This window comes from Miscanthus floridulus, chromosome 4, assembly GCF_019320115.1.
Source record: "Miscanthus floridulus cultivar M001 chromosome 4, ASM1932011v1, whole genome shotgun sequence".
Lineage (NCBI taxonomy): Eukaryota > Viridiplantae > Streptophyta > Magnoliopsida > Poales > Poaceae > Miscanthus > Miscanthus floridulus.
This window is the reverse complement of record NC_089583.1, coordinates 26099088-26116180: the sequence shown is the minus strand read 5'-3', so window position 1 is coordinate 26116180 and position 17093 is coordinate 26099088. Positions and strand designations below refer to the sequence as shown.

At 42.3% G+C, this 17093-nt stretch overlaps 1 protein-coding gene across 1 annotated transcript; it reads left to right on the top strand.

Annotated features, from left to right (window-relative positions):
* The first annotated feature begins 2754 nt into the window (after positions 1-2754).
* LOC136549559 (protein phosphatase 2C 70-like) lies at positions 2755-11125 on the top strand. Its single transcript, XM_066540870.1, has 13 exons — positions 2755-3041; positions 4144-4333; positions 4463-4636; positions 4740-4915; positions 5584-5742; positions 8593-8733; positions 8802-8863; positions 9053-9188; positions 9857-9951; positions 10130-10245; positions 10326-10455; positions 10551-10605; positions 10697-11125. Exons 1-13 carry the CDS (start codon positions 2871-2873, stop codon positions 10847-10849), a joined length of 1758 nt encoding a protein of 585 aa, XP_066396967.1. The 5' UTR covers positions 2755-2870; the 3' UTR covers positions 10850-11125.
* Positions 11126-17093: the final 5968 nt, after the last annotated feature.

The following is a 17093-nucleotide window of genomic DNA, read 5'->3' as shown; positions in this document are numbered from 1 at the left end:
ACAAAGCCGCTTTCTTCATTCTCAATGAACCAATTCTCGAGTTCTCCTAAGTCAAATTTTTGTACTAGCTACTGATTGAGGCTGTTGCTGTTGTCCAAGAACGGAAAACAATTCCTTGAGCCGTAGAGACAACAGCTTGAGCATGGCCAGGTGATGCTGACAGAAATAGATGAAGGAGGGAGTGATGGTTTACCTCAAGCTGGAAATGGGCCTATGAGCCGAGTACTTGTCATATGAGACCAAATGAGACGCGAGAGGGCTGGGCTGGAAATGTGCTTGTGACAAATATTTCTATTTCTCTTGTTTTTCCTCTGTGCTCTTCCAACTCTCTGCCGCAGCCCCTAGTTCTTCCCCAAATCTATCCATGTGTGCGTCCTTGTCTCCTTGACTGAGAGGGATACGGCACAATACATAATGGAGAAAGTGTGATGTAGGTACAATCCACTTTGTTTGCTTAATCCAAATAAAGTTTTATCCAATTTACTTCCCAAGCTATTTCAATTGTATCTCTAGGGTTAACATAGTATTAGACCCTCCTGATCATTATCTTCTATCACAATTTTGTTAAAAAAAACACTGGGTATGCACATGTATAGAGCACACCCGTGGCCTGTGTTTTGGCTGTTGGGTCCATCTTTGCCTTTCCCACCTCTCACTTAACCCGTGTCGCACTTCTGCGTGAATGCGGAAAGAGACTCGTGGCAGCAGGACATGATCTAGAAATAAAAGCCGATCGAGGTGGTTGAGCTGAATCGAGAATTAATCGACGGCCCCAGTAGGAGTAGAATCTAAGCATTGGCCATCAACCATTGTTTCCTCATCTGGCCGCTTGCTCTGCTTTGCTTTGCTTCTTGCTAGTTGATCTGTGCCCTTAGCCTTGCCAGTGTCCCCCCTCTAGCCTCTGCTTCTCATCTCATGTTGACGCGCATCGTTCCCCAAAGATTCGATGGTTTCAGCCTTTCAGGCGCGCCTTTGCAAGCAGAGTTGAACTAGCTACAGTATAATCAAATCCAAAGCCATGTGTGGTTTATAAGCCGACTGATGCTGTTTTGACGTGAGAGACAAATATTATATCATTACTGATTAACGTAGCCGATACGTAGCCTGTTCGTTTGGCTGTGGCTTGTCGTAAACGATCGTAAATTAATAGCCGGAACAGTATTTTTCTCTCATACAAACCAGCCAGCGATACTTCTTCATGAACCAGCAACAATACGAACCAGCCAATCAAACATGCTGAAGCCAATCATTGTACTGGCATGCAGTCGCAGGACAGTCACCCACGCGGCCACGCCGTGATCCGGCCGGCCGCCCAATCGGCGGTGACCATCAGATCAGGGCAGTTGTGAGTGATGTCATTCCGCTGACTTGTGCTGGCCCTGCTCGCCGCCTGTGCACCTGACCTGTAGGCTGTACTAGTACTAGTAGCATGCAACCAGAACAAGTCCTGCATATCACCGTCCTATTCCTATCGATTTTCCGCGAAGTTAGCTTTTACTCTGATTTATTGTCTGTGTTTTTTTTCTTACATATATAAAATAAAGTAGCAAGAGAGATTTAGTGAGTACTAGTACTTCTCCACACATCATGTCAGAACCTGGAAGAACATTGATTTTGTTTTTAACAGGCCTTCGCCACAAACATGTAGTTTTAGGAAAACATTAAGTATGTAATTTAGTTCAACTAAGTTATGGAACCATTCTAATCTAGCATTATTTGGCACTCATAAGTGAGAAGGTTATCTAAGAGAAAGGCTAATAGTACAACTTTTAGCTAATACTTATAACTCAATTATCAACCAACTCATATAGTAGTTGCTTCATAAGTTTCTTGGTTGATCTACATTAGCTGGCTTACAACCCATGTCTCTTATCTCTCCTCCTCTCTTTTATCCGCTTTAGCATAGAACCTACTAATAGCCTCTTATTATCATTGCTCTATGAGCTCTCAGTCTCAGATGGTCAGTTGACCAACTTTTTTTTTCTTTTAAATGGATCTGACCCATTTAGAAGGAGTTAATATTTTTCCCTCTCTTATACCTCCACCAGGCATGGTCAAGGAAATGCAGTGAGTCTATTTAAGTTATGTAATATTTAGTGGCAAATCTTGAGCGCGAAAATAAAAAAATACAGTTACTTGAAGAAGATTGTACAACTAAAATAATGGCTCTATGTTTATGTATCAAGCCTCTTGTTCATGGTTTATGCATCTCTAATGCCTTAATTCATCAAATTATACATCTCACTAAAAAAAATTTAAGTCTCACCTCGTCTATTAGTTGTTACAAATTTTTTAAAAAGATCTCGAGTGAGAATGCTACATAAACAAATAGACAAAAAAATAAATGGGTTAATTATATGCTACTAAAGGATTATAAACACAATGTATATGAGACATATATTTTTATTATCAGAGATGATGCAGTCTTCTAAAGGCAATGTGTATGCAACAAAATGGATTTTAAGAGCGTGTAAGCAAAGGAAAACCATATTTCTCAATATTATGGAACCATTATTCCTTAACTTAAAAAACTTAGACTAAAAATAACAAGTAATTATATGCTACTTTCTCTAAAATATAAAATGATACAAAAAAAATTTAAACCGGTTCCAAAAATAAGAACAATCAATAAGAAAAAAACCAGAAACTGAAAAGTAAGAAAACTCGCAAGAAAAGTGTGGGCGCTCAAGATTCATGTGTGCAGCAACCGAAAAAAAACCCCAAAATGTGCTTTGGCTCCCAAAAATAGGCTCCCCAAGAAACCCACGGACCACAGATTAGCTAACACACGCGCACGCGTACAGCGAAGAAATGGCGATGGCGATGAAGCCATCTTAGCCCCCTCCCTCCCCTCTCCCTCTCCCCTCTCCATGGCCGCCCCTCCTCTGGTGTTCGTCGCCGCTGCTGCCATAGCCGCGCTCGCCATCCTCGTCCTCGTCGTCTTCGCGTTCCGGCGATGGTGGAGGCGGCGTGGGCAGCGGCAGCGGCAGCGCCGCCCGCTCCAGACCGCGGCGGCGGCCCCGACCCCGGTCGCTGTCCAGGTCAAGAACCAAGCTTTCTTGTCCCCTTCTTGTTGCCTCGAGTCGCCAAGATGCGAAACCTCCATGTTTTTATGCGAATCGCTAGTCCCGGTGTTTCTTGGAAGAATCTATATACACAGGGATCGCCGGTCGATTGGGGATTGGGGGTTCTTGCTGCCGCGCCATTAGCGGAGAATTCTTGGGCCTGTCCTGTGGCGCATTTTGTCTTCTTTGTGTTATTTCTTCAAACGTTGGGATTCTAATTCATACGGTGTTGAGGTCCATCTCTAGTTGTTTTTGGCCGTTGGCTTGTTTCTTGTAGTCTTGTAGATAAATAGTATTGCATTGATGGTTTGAGGCTGTTTGATTTGTGCCACTGTAGTAGTTGAGACATGCTTAAGGTTGATTAGGCTGTCGTTGCTGCTTACGTTGGTATCAATCGCTATGAATTGGCCAGCAGTGGGAGAAAAGTATTGTTGTTGCATTTTGTTGTTCAGTGATCATGATATCAAATGATTGCTTATTATTTCCTTAGTTGATGGATCATGATGAATAATGAGTATCTAGCTCCCAAGCGGACAAAAAACATCTACTCCCTGATAAGAAATCTGAGCTGATTTTTCTCTCTCGGAGCTGTTACATGCATGAGAACATGCTGGATGCTGTGGCCTAGGCAATGGCACTTAATTTTATAAGGAATCTGAAAGAAATATTAAATTTGGGCTTTATTCATTCCAATGTTTTTGTGCAGGAGCTTTGGTTATTGTCAGTAACTCATTTCCTCACACAAGCAGATCAGTCATAAAAGTAAAAAGAAAAAGAAAAAGAAAAAAAGAAAAAAAATTGTGTCGAAAGTCATGACATAAGGGTTGTCCAAACTAATTCAATGATCCATGTTCTTAGACATAGACTTGGCACTTTCCTTAATAATTTCTGTGGAGTGGTAGCCACATCAATTGACCTTTGCCTTTCATGGAATGCTTATGATAACTAGTTATAACGAAATGTAATTGTGCACTGAGGCATTTCCACTACACGATCTACATCAAGCTCTTCTTTTCTTTAATTGCAATGTGGATGTACTTGTATTGGTGTCTCAATGCTTTACACTCTCTACTTGCAGGATGAGGATATAGATAGGCCTCTTCTTTCTGAAAATCGGGGCGATCACTCTAGACAGAGTAATAGTTTTCTCAGAAGTTCTGTAGGAGAACCTTCGAAGATTCAAACAAATAGGAGTAACACTTCGCCTAGAAGCCATGCAATTACTGATACAGGGAGGATTTATCCTGCTGAATGTTGTGCTACACAAGGTATGCATAATCATACCCAACCATTTAGTAGCCTTGTTGGAGTATCAGCTATGTTCTCGTATTTGTTGGATTGCTCCAATTATGGATTTACAATTTTCCAGTTACTGATAATCTCTACTGATTTTGTAGGAGAAACTCATGTAATCAATGTTGAAAATGATACTTCTGAAGAGTTTCAATTAGGAAGCACACTAAAACGTACACCACCACCAAAATGGCCAACACCTGATCAGAAGCACAGAAGAAGGGTTTCTGGAGAGGATAATCATAATGGAAGTGTTTCTCTGAAGGATAATACATATCGTAAGCTATCCTTCAAACTTGACCTGGACATTCTAATAGTCCATTGCTTGCAAAGGTTGGCATTTATATGCCCATTTCATCCAATCTTTTGTTAGAAGTGCAGATAGCATCCTGAATTTAGAGGTCATAGCTGGTCCATCTCATGGAATAAGCTGTTATCGGCAGTCAAGTAGACCTTCTATGCTCCCAATAACTCTTGGAAGGGTTCCCCCTAGTGATTTAGTGTTCAAGGACTCTGAAGTATCAGGGAAACATGCTCAGATAAACTGGAATGCAAAGGTAAGTTGTTCAAGAACTATTTATGTTTCTATTGTACTTTCAATTTAATGTGATTTGAAATGTTTGCTTCTCTGTACTTTTAGCTTTGAAAACTGAATAAGTGATGCTATCGATCAACCTTAGCAGTACCATTATGTATGTTTGTGATCATCAAAATTGAGGTGTATGTTTTGTCCAAAATTATTACTCAAAAACTCTATATTGTGAGTGTGGATGCTACGGGTACATGTTTCAAACCTAATAATTTAAAATGCCATGGCAGAAACTGTTCCTGCAAGGTTAGTCATGCTTACTTTTGTCAGCACCATCATATCATTAGCTGCTTATTTGTGAGCAGAAACATACTGGATACAACACAACAACACAACACAACACAACAAAGCCTTTAAGTCCCAAACAAGTTGGGGTAGGCTAGAGTTGAAACCCAACAGAAGCAATCAAGGTTCAGGCACGTGAACTGGATAAAGCTTGATAATTGGCTCACTAGAAAACTGTGTAGGGTAGAGCCTCTAAATGTTATCTGGTTGTCGACTGTATTGACCAAATCTGTAGATTATGTTACAGTCTTTGAGATGCTTTCACTCATCTAGTTACTTATGTGCTGCAGTACAATTTAAAATTCTTCCTTACCTCCGAAACAGTGATAATTGGTATATCCAATATTGCAGACATTAAAATGGGAACTTGTGGACATGGGCAGCTTGAATGGAACTTTCTTGAACTCCCAGTCGGTTCACCATCCAGATGCTCAGTCTAGGCGTTGGGGTGAACCTGCTGAACTTGCACATGGTGATATTATAACTCTAGGGACTTCATCTAAACTATCTGTAAGTTCATAATATTCTTTCAGCATGTCTAGTTTCTTCCAAACTTGGTAAAATATTTTAGGCAAAATTTGCTACAGGACATGCAAAGTGACCCCTCTTTGCTAGCGGACATGTAAAATTTGGCGATTTGCTGGTGGACACTCTAGTTCCTTACAAATTTGCTGATGGACACCGGACCGAATAAAATATTCATTTTTGGGCTTTCGAGGAGAGAGAAGCACGGGAAATGTCCTTTCTGCCCCTGGCTGTTTCTTCTACCTTGGTCTCCTTCCTCTGGCCACAGCGGCGCGGGGCCCACGCACGGTAAAACTGTGATCACTGGGCTTGACTTCAGCTGATGTGGCATTTGACGACTACGTGGCGCGATAGGATTGGCTCATATAGGTGATGTGGCCTCACCTTTGACTGGTTGACCGGTGGTCAACATAGGATCTGAACTGCCCATCTCCGATCGGATGGTCGTGGTTCGCTGCCTTTGTGTCCAGGAAGACAGAAGCAACGGCGATGGCTCGGCTTGGAGCTCTGGCGAGGACAGGGGACAATGCTGTGGCTTTGAATCGAGCCCTTTAAGGGGTTGGGCGGACGTGCCATGCCACTGCGGTTCCAATGGAGGAAACGGGGTGGCGAAAGGAGGTGTGCACGGGGAGATCGATGATCTCGAGCTGTGGTCGGCCATGGCGGCGGCGGCGATTCGAGGCACTGGAGCAAGAGAGGAGGCTCGAGGAAGGGAGGCGTGGTGGCGGCGTGCGATCGCGGTGCCGGTGCTTCCCTTAAATAGGGCGGGGAGGGGAAGGATGGCCGGGTCGTGGAACTTAAAAGCCGGTCGTCAATGGCGGCCGCGGTGGCAAGTGTGGTCCCTGCGGTGCGGGAGGGAGCTCGGGAGGGCGAGGCAGACGCGGCAAGCAGAGAGAAGTCCGAGGGCGCTCTTTATAGGGGCGGAGGAGAGGAGGAGAGAGCCGGGTCGCTAGCTTCACGTGCAGGCCGTCAATGGCGCCTCAACTCTGACACGGCGCGTGCGGGATGAAATGATCGAGCGAGGGCGGGTGCGGCTGGCGGGTGTAGGCTCGGTCCACACGGGTGCGGTGGACGTGGGGAGGAAGCCTGGGTGGCCGCGCCGCCCCAGCAGCAGCAGCCACGGTGGCCATGCCGGTGGTGGCCCTGCTTGGCCATGGTGTTGCTTGGAGGGGGAGGGAGGAGGAGGGAGGACGCGGTGCGGCTCGGAGGAGGGGCGCAGCCGCCGTCGACGGTGGCGCTGTGGGGCTGAGGTGCTGCTCGGAGAGGGAGAAGGGAGGACGCGGTGCTGCTCGGAGCAGATGGGGAAGAAGAAAGAGGTGTAGAAGAAAGGGCAGGGACAAATTGGACATTTTACCGCCCTTCTCTCTCCACAGCACCTAGAAATTAATATTTTATTGGATGGGGTGTCCACCAGCAAATTTGTAAGGAACCAGAGTGTCCACCAGCAAATCGCCAAATTTTGCATGTCCGCTATCAAAGAGGGGTCACTTTGCATGTCCTGTAGCAAAATCTCCCAATATTTTATGGATCTTTTAGTAGTTCAACTATACAGTCTACTGAACTTGCATTGTATGTCTTATAGTTATAGAAGTCTGAATCCTTTGGAATTGATCAGAGTTGATATGTTTCTAGAATTGGTTGCATATGCTCATACCAAATCCTAAGTCTTGATCCGTATGCTTGATATCTTCACAAGTCTTAATCTGAAACACTTCATCTTTTGTAGGTTTACATGGCCATTATAATCTCATACATTTAGTTCAAACTGAATATAAAAAATTACAGACTCTGTGTCCTACTACTCATTATAAACTACTGAACTCCATTCACCAAATCCGATTGTATGGAACATACAAGAAGAGCAAAACCTTTTAGTTTCAAGCAACTTGGGATAGGCTAGAGATCAAATCCAACATGACTTACCAAAAAGAAGGGAAAATAAAGTGAAAATAAAATAAAAACAGCATCAAAATAGTGAATTAGTGATATCATGAGGGATCTAAAGCCTATTCCCTAAAGCACATGAATAGCTGATGAATGTATGGAATATAGTTATTTACATTTTCTTTTCATGCTTCTGGGTGTGCTCTTCCACTTTCATTCCATATGATGTGCCATAAGTCTCTTATGGCTAGTTTTGGTATATAAGCTTAATCTTTGCATATGAGTTCATTTTTGCTAAGAAGGGTTTGGTCCTCAAAATCATGATTCTGGTGTTCCCTTCTGTTGCAAGCCCATATGTGGATCTGTAGACCACTTATTGTCATATATTGCCCATTGAATTTCCACACATCTGACGATAAGTAGGGGAAAAGTTCGTCTAGTGTGTTTTTATTGGAGAAATCATAATGAATGGTTTATTTCTAGTGTCAACTGTCAACAATATTGTCTACAAATTGAATAGTTGTTAAAGCTAGTGTTCTAAAAAGCTCTGCAGGAGGCATGCTGCCACTTAAGCTGTCACGTGGTACTAGGATGGGTGTGGGTGGGTTGTGTAGCCTAGCACCTGTGTGGGGGCTAGGCCACTGTTTTAGAACATTGAATGAATGCTAGCTGCTGGCTTACTGGAGTTGCTAAGTGATGCTTGATCATCATTGTTTGTATGGATTCTTGCTTCATTCGGCTTACTTTGTTGAGGGCTGGTTGAAACACTGCAACCAGCACAATGTCCAATGATATCTGTTCATCTGGTCCAAATTCATGATTTGAAGTATACACATGTTATTTGGTCTTAAAGTTTCTGGTGCTTAACATTCAGCTTACTTTGAGCATCATAGCAATTGTTCAATAGTTGGTCTTTTAAAAAAAAAATCAATTGTGTTTCTACCTCTGAAGGTTCAAATTTCACTGCAAAATCAACGAGTTCCTGCTGGTGTTGGTATGGCATCCGATCCAATGGTGGCACGTAGAAGTGGAAGGAAACTTCCAATGGAAGACATAAGCTTTTGCCAGTGTCCTCTGCAGGGTGTTGAACATGTCAGTAATCAGATAGTTCTTCCAAATTCTTTATTCTTTATTTTTTCTTATGCCTGATTTTGTTGCAGTTTGGGCTCTTTGGTATTTTTGATGGACATGGTGGGGATGGAGCTGCCAAAGCTGTCAGCAAGTTAGTCATTTGTGCTTGTTTGATGCATGACTATGCATTGCATGGCATCAGTTTATCACTTTATCCTAGTATCTGGGGATTTTCTTGTATTCATTAACTCCAAATGAACCAGCACATATATTTTATTTTTAATATTTTGATATTTTAATCTCACCATGCAAAACTGATGTTTTCCCTTTCAATTTGTAGGATTCTTCCAGAAAATCTGGGATACATTTTGTCTCATCCTGAAACAAAAGAACGAGTGCAATCATGTTCTGATGCTTCTGATGTTCTTAGATATGCTTTTACTTTGACAGAAGACGCAATCGATCATCAGTATGAGGTTCACCCTTTCTCTAGTTGTCATGTGTCAGATGCTATTGTTGAAGTGTTAGTTCAGACTTATCTTCCTATTACCTTAGTGAATTTTATATTTTGTGAAAGGTTTGTTTATGTGTTTGCAACTTGCAAGGCTGTGATATTTAGTATTTTAGAGCTGTCCCTCTCGACTTAATCTGCGTTATATATTTCCATGTTTTATATATCAGGCTTATCAAGAAATCTTACTGCTGTAGTGATGTCAACAATTATTTTTCTGTTGGGGTCACAATTCATGACACAGTTTGTCTGATTGCTGATCCCATCTCTTGAGTACACATTATTAAGTTGTTTTGGTCCTAATTGAAATGGTTTCTCTGGTTTCCAACCTTTTTACTGAAATGAATTCATCTTTAGGACACAGATTTCTAGGTAGCTTTGCTCCCAGATTTGAGATCTTGTTATGTAAGCATGTACCCTACTATCATATATTGTAAGAATCCTCCCTTGGTCTGAATGCCTACCCAGAAATAGCAATGGTTGTTTGCTTCTGAAAATTTGTAGTCTAATCGGAGTCCTCTTATATGCCTTAGTCATTTGTGTTACTTTGCCGAGTAGTAGTTGCATACTCTTCCCTTGAATTACCTTGATACAAACTGTTAAGGCTTACGGTTTTTATTTGTCCCTTCTCAGGGATGTACAGGCACAGCACTTCTTATTTGGTTTGATCAGAATAAAGATTGTTTTGCCCAGTGTGCTAATCTTGGCGATTCTGCTTGTGTAATGAGGTAAGGGGTTTGCCCAAGCCATGCAGAGATTTTTTATTAAATATAAACAAGCCAGCTGATATGTTAGTTTTTCCTGCTAACATCCTGTATGGTGTAGAGTTGCCAAAAAAAAATCCATAAAAAGAAAACATTGTTAGTAACATGTTTCCGAGCCCCATGACAACCTAAACTTTTTCAGTGTCAATGGAAAGACGATTGATATGACTGAAGATCATCGAGTAGCTAGTGCAACTGAAAGAGCTAGGATAGCAAGAACTGGGCAGCCCCTGAAAGATGGGGAAGTTCGTCTTAATGGTATGATATTTTGCTCCGTTTCCATTGAATTTTTTTCCCATTTACGGTGGAGGCGTAATCAATGTTGGTTGTTTCAACAGGACTAAATCTTGCTAGGATGTTTGGAGACAAGTTTCTTAAGGAGCAAGACTCACGCTTCAGCTCAGAACCATATGTGAGCCAAGCTGTTCGTATCACCAAAGCATGCACCGCTTTTGCCATTATTGCTAGGTAACTTGTGTTTTCCTAATGCTAGCAAGGTAATGCTACTGTTATAATGCAACCATCTGCTGACTAGTCAGGTTTTTTTTATATGATATATGCAGTGATGGGCTCTGGGATGTCATCAGCACTAAAAAGGCGGTACAGCTTGTTGTTGAGGTAAAAGATCTTACGACTGTTTTTTCCTGTCATTGTTCTGCAGCTGCAGTAGTCTTTATCGTTGCTTGCCTTCACATTTCACAATGTACAGGGAAAGGAGAGGAACTCTGGTGACAGCACCTCAGCGGCTAAAGTAGCCAACCGTGTATTGAACGAAGCTAGGAATTTGAGAACCAAGGACAACACATCCGTGATATTTGTAGATTTTGACATTCTGAGAACAGACCTTTGTATCGCCAAATGACATGTCAGATTCGAGACCACCACCTTCTCTCCATGAATCATCTTCCTGGCTGCTTATAGCTCCCAAGTTTTGCTCCACCCGTTCTGTTTCTTAGTGAGATGTGATGTGTTCGCATGAACCGCCCAGAAATCATCTGTAAATTGGTAGAGGAGCAGAGTGCATACCGTGTTGTAATCTGGTGCATGCTTTTAGAGTCTATCTACTATATATATATACATATGCCTTCTGCTCGGAGGCAACCATAATAACAAGGAATAAACCCAGCTTGTATGCCAACCAGCCTAGCAGATAATGCTTTGTTGACCTGCATGAATATCACATCACTTTTACCTTGCTGTAGAATGTGCATCCAAATTGAAGTCCAACTGCAAGATCGAGGCAAGCAAAAACTGCCTGACGACAGAAATGGAACGCATGCAGTCCAGTTGCTTGGTTTCAGTTTGTGCGCAGGTTGGTTGGGGCTCAGAAGGCACCAATTGCCTGCCTGACAGAAATGGAATGCTGTGGAAACAAATGCTGCCAAGGGGAGGGGTAGTAGAATCTAGTGGTGCACCCCTGTATCCCCAGGATGGAAGGATGAGAGGGTGGAAACAAGTCCTGGTCCTTTTACTCCTTTGTGCAGCCCCAGAATTAGGGCCTCGCACGTTCCCAGGAGCAGCTATAGCTGTGGTGCACATCAATCTCCTTTCCTCTCAAGGGAAAGGCACTGCAAGTAGTTGGAGCTACAGTGGTAGTACGTAGTCATAGTAGGGGATGGGCTTTCCCTGCAAGATCGTTACGAAAAGTAGAAAACGATGCCAGACCTTGCAAAAGGTGTCTCAAGGACAACAGCTAGCTTGGTTGATATATCACCACAACAGAGCCATGCATTGGGTACAATAAACATCCGTACTATTGCAAAGAAACATCAAACATCACTGCCCCAGTGCTATTCCAGAAGCCATATAGTTATGAAAAATACGGCCCGTCAGACTTCCACGTATAATTTGAGGTCTGCCAATGAATGTCCACTTGACGATAGAAGATCATCTTTTGCCCATAGAGCATGTCCACCAGTTTTCAAAACTAATCTGTCCCCCAATATCTATATATATATTTTTGAGAATCACGAAGTACAACGCAGACGCCCATAATACGCACGCACACTCACCCCCTATAGATACACATACACAAACTTTATCCCTACGAGCACCTTCGAAGGGCCGCCTCGTTGTTAACGGAGACATCGCTTACAACTGAAAGCATAGCGCCGTTAAATCCTGAAATAAATCTAGAAAAATGCGAGCACCCTTGTTAAAGCGAGGACTTCAACCCGGATGGCCAGATTCCACCATAAAGAACCCAACCAACTGATCTATGATCAGTTCGCCAATATCTATATATTAGGGTAGCTTAATAATATTGCTTTTTCTGAATATTAGAAGAGTTGGTTCAGCAGTGCCCCCAATGTATCCCTCCTAATACCTACACAAAAGATGGACCCATAGGTGTGTAATAAAAAATAGCTAAAAAGTGATGGTTGGAATGTGCCTCGTGCTATTGGGAGAGATATAACTCTCCCTTTATTTGAGGGGTGATAAGAAAAATTGGTGACCACAAAAACCTTTATTTGAGGTGTGATAAGAAGAATTGATGACCACAAAAAAAGAAGACTGCTAAAACAAGAAAAAAAGCACCATAGCCCCTAGTTATAAGGATATGAAGAGATATTGTGGCTGCTCCATATGCTTTATCTCGTTCCATTCTCCTTTGTTCACTTGGACCCCGAAGAGAAACTCCATCAGATTGAGAAAAGAGACCCCCTTTCCCTATATTCTTACAAAAAAGGGATTGAGGTGCAAAAACACAGCTCTAGTAAATCTCCTTTTTTTCAAAATTTTTCTCAATCCCTCGAAATCTCCTCTCTTTCCCTCTAGAGGGGATCTGGTAGTAATTTTTCTCAATCCCCACTACTACAGAATGGACTTGTTGTCCCGGGCGGTAACGGCATTTTGTCCCGGTTACCGCGCCGGGACAACGATCCCGGGACTAAAGGTGGAACCTTCAGTCCCGGGTCATCGAGCCAGGACTAAAGAGGGACCTTTAGTCCCGGTTGGTGTTACCAACCAGGACTAAAGGTCCTCCAGCCGAGTAAACCTGGCCGCACTTTTTAGTCCCGGTTGGAAACCTCAACCGGGACTAAAGGTTCCTTTTCTTTTTCTTTTTTTTGTTTAATTTGTTTTCAGTTCAGTTACACATATTTGTTTAATATATAATATGTTTTTATGTACGTATTCTACGCTGCTAATATAAATATACGCACGCATATAATTACATCTAATTCTCATCTCGAGCATTATTGTATTCGAATAAAATATGAAACTATATATATTATAGATATATATGTATATATACAACACTTTCATAATCTTGTTCTCGAAAATAACGATATCAATAAATATTTAATTTACATCATTAGTTCCTTAGATCAAAGTAGAACTCGCCGTTGGGATTTAGCACTTTTTCTAGAAGATATCCTGCTATTGAATCTTGAACTGCTTTCAGATGGTCTTTTTGCATGACCCTTCGTTTCAACCATTCAGTCTTGCATTTGAAATAAAGGAAAAGTATTAATACATATATATATATATTCATTTAAAAATAAATAAAAAATTGATATATACGTACTCTGAGGACATCTTCAGGAGTTCTTCTTATGTATGCAGTGATAAATTCACAAACGTAGTATCCACACAAGTTATTACCTGGTTCCTGCCGCAAACACCACTGTACAAGAAGAAGATTATTCTCATCATCTTATACGTAAATTGAAGTACGATATAGTAATTAAACATGTGGGGAAGTATATATAGTACTACTTACTGGTATTTTAACTACATTAAGTGGTGCCTTGCAATCCTTGCGGTGTTGCCGAATAAACTATTTTCAAACCCTGTGCGACCAATAATGTACGATCGTTAATAAATTATGGCAAAGTCTATTCAATAATAGTTGTGCGCGAGAGATCGAAATTACCCCTGGATAATGTCTATCATATCTTGGTATTGTGCTCGCTCTTTTCTCAATGAGTCCAAGATTACTAACTGACTTGAGTTTAACTCAATGACAATGAGTATCCAGTGAAACCTGCATTGGTTTATACACACACGTACATGCATATAAGTTGTATTGATATTACATAAAATGTGTAGACTACATTATTATTAACACTTACTCAAAGTTGTACGGGAAAAGTATTGTTGTCTTGTCGTGCTACTTCACGAAGAACTTCATGATATTCGCCTGTGCTTCAGATACCCAGTGGTCCTTGACAATAATATCGGTTTTGAATACGATATAAGGATCAATGAAGCCAACACTGGTGTCTTGTATTCTTTGGAGCTCTGACATCTGGAATCTGTATATAAATATAAGTTACATGTGAGGATAATTATATACACGTACGCATGGAAGTGAGTTTATTAAATAAAAGTAAGAATCACTTACAAACAAAAGGAGCTAATGATTAATTTGTCCAGAGCGTCCAAGTGGAATAGTTGATGCAATTCTTCGAAACTAATATGTAAGATGTCATCTCTACGGAAGTAATGATGGTCTCTAAATCTGACAAAGATCCATTGCTCACCCCTGCCACACGCCTGCATGTACCACTTGTTGAGCAAGTACATTTGCGTACCCAATTCATTCAGAGCCGCAGAGTTGTACAGACTTTTACCAAATTTATAAGTCTTCCAGGTATCAACTTCCAGGTTCTGGATTGGAGCTTTGCCTGTCACTTGATCCAAGGTTAAACCAGTTTGTTCAAAAAAATCATTAAGGTCTTGAACCGACACTTCTCTAGAGTTGTCTGATCGATAGACTTCTATGTTGGAACCATATTGATTAGCAACAACAAGATTTTGTATTGGTTGCTTCTGTTGTCCGAGCTGTGGGACATCCTTCCCTGATGCTCTTTTCCTTTTCTTATGTGCATCATGTGACTTCACGAGGGAGCAGTCATACAGCCTGTTCGGTTGGCTGGTTCGTATCGTTGCTGGTTCGTTTATGTGAGAGAGAAGTACTACTGGCTGGTTCACATAAACAGTAGCCATGGGAGGGGGCTAGCCAGCTAGCCCAGCCAGCCCAGCCCCAGCGATCAGGCTGATAGTCTGATAGTGGCGGTGGCTTACGAACTTCAAGCATCTTTTTCTTGTGAGCTTCGACCTTCTGCCTCAGCTGATCTTGTGGTATGTAAAAGTACGACTTCTCCTTAAGCTTTGCTTGCCTCTGTTTTTGGATATCTATAAAAAAATCTTTCACTTTTTTGCCTTCTTCAGCTGCTATTTGCTCATCAGTCTTTTTAGGAAGTATTTCTTAAGAAATAACTCTTTTTTTTGGGGTCTTCTTTGCCGCCGGGACCTTAGACGTCTTTGTAGTGCGTCGCTGTGGAGGTGGTGGGGGCGGTGTTGGAGACCGGCGTGGAGGCGATGAGGCCGATGTTGGAGTCCGGCGTGGAGGCGTTGGAGATCGTTGTGGAGGCGGTGGGGCCGGTGTAGGAGTTGGAGATCGTTGTGGAGGCGATGGGGCCAGTGTAGGAGTTGGAGATCGCCGTGGGGATGAAGTCGTCTCGCCCCCCACGACGCTGTGATGAGATGGGGAATGAATGATTGGGCTAGGCTGGGGGGAGACCCTGCTACAAAAACAAGTTGTGGTCAATTATTTTTAAAGCCAATATAAAATTAATGGAAAAATAATATTTCATTCACTATCATTCGTACCTAAAGTGAGGTAGGGGAAGCGGTGGTGCCCCAAGAATGATGATGAAGCGTTTGCGCCATTGAATAAATGTCTTCTCTACTTCTCCTAGTGTCTTCTCCCCATCACCGCCTTCAATGTAAAGAGGAACATTGCTGTAATCTTTGAGCACTCTATCAACCGAGACGCTAGCATATCCAGGTTGAATAACTGACCCATGGATTCTTGGTGTCTTCGTTCGGTCTATTGGAGATACAACCCCGACAGCCACCATGATTGATGCATTATTACCATCTAGAATGTGCAGCTCACATGTTGTTAGAGGCTCGGTAATGTCATCAACAGGGAAGCGCAACCCAGCATCACATTGAATAACTGGTAGCTCCGTGGAAGCACAACTGCTTTTCATCTGACCAACGGGGCTAATGGTGACTCCAGGCGTCGATTGCATTTGACTCATTGCTAGCTGCACTTGCCTCTTGATCTCCTCCTGCATTCTTGCCTCAAGAGATTTTTCTCGTTCACGTGATTCAAGCAATGCTTGTCGTGACTCATTAACAAATTGCTCCAATACACGGATTCGGTCTGCCTCCTTATCCTTCTTTCTCTGGCGGCTTCTGTAGGTATCCCTGTCTGCTGGAAATGCTTGTAGCCACGGAACCGCCCCATAGCCTCTTGTTCGACCACCGTGTTCGAGATTCTCTAGGGCATATGTCAATTCATCATTTTCTCTGTTGGGCTTGAAAACACCACTATCAGCTTCTTCCCTAGCACGAGCTAGTCTCTGTGTTGCTCTCTCAATTTTTTGGCCGAAAATTAGCTTGCCAGTGTCTGGGTCTAGGCTTCTCCCATGAGCGTAGAACCAATTCTTCGCGTGTTGAGGCCAGTTCTTCTCTATTGTTTCAGGTATAATTCCCTTGGCAGTAATCTCTGCTTCTAGGTTCTGCCACTTGGGAATAGCACTTCTATAACCACCTGATACCATGCGATGATGGTATTGCTTCTGTCGGGCATTCTACTGATTCCTCATCACACGTTCCTCACTCTCTTGAGATGTCTTGTATTGTATGAAGTCATCCCAATGGGACTCCAACTTGACAAACGCCTTAGCATTGAAATTCGGCGTTTCATTCTTCAAGATAAACTTTTTATACAATGTCTTCTTCCAACTCTGGAACAATGTTGCCATCTTCTTCATTGTCCAATCCCTCACTAGCTCCTTCAAAGCATCATCTGCTTGTAATGTGAAATGCTGAGTGATATCTCTCCAAGCTAAGTTCTTGTTACGATCAGATACAAAACTAACATTAGGAGCGGATATCTTCTGCTTCCATTCACGAGCACTAACTGGGATCCTATCCCTTACAATGAACCCATATTAATTGACATATGTCTGAGCATGTGGTCCCAATGGTTTGCCGGTGTCGGTGTCGAATTCTGATATTATGAAACAGCCCTCTAATGGCTTTTTTGGCCCTCGAACTTTCCTACTCTTGCCGGTGGTTAATGT

What these genes read in the sequence shown, in the direction of transcription:
- LOC136549559 (XM_066540870.1), top strand. Translation starts at nt 2,871, where the DNA reads ATGGCCGCCCCTCCTCTGGTGTTCGTCGCCGCTGCTGCCATAGCCGCG. An exon ending in TGAATGTTGTGCTACACAAG is followed by an intron (nt 4,334 to 4,462) that starts GTATGCATAATC and finishes CTGATTTTGTAG; the next exon opens with GAGAAACTCATGTAATCAAT. An exon ending in CAATCGATCATCAGTATGAG is followed by an intron (nt 9,189 to 9,856) that starts GTTCACCCTTTC and finishes GTCCCTTCTCAG; the next exon opens with GGATGTACAGGCACAGCACT.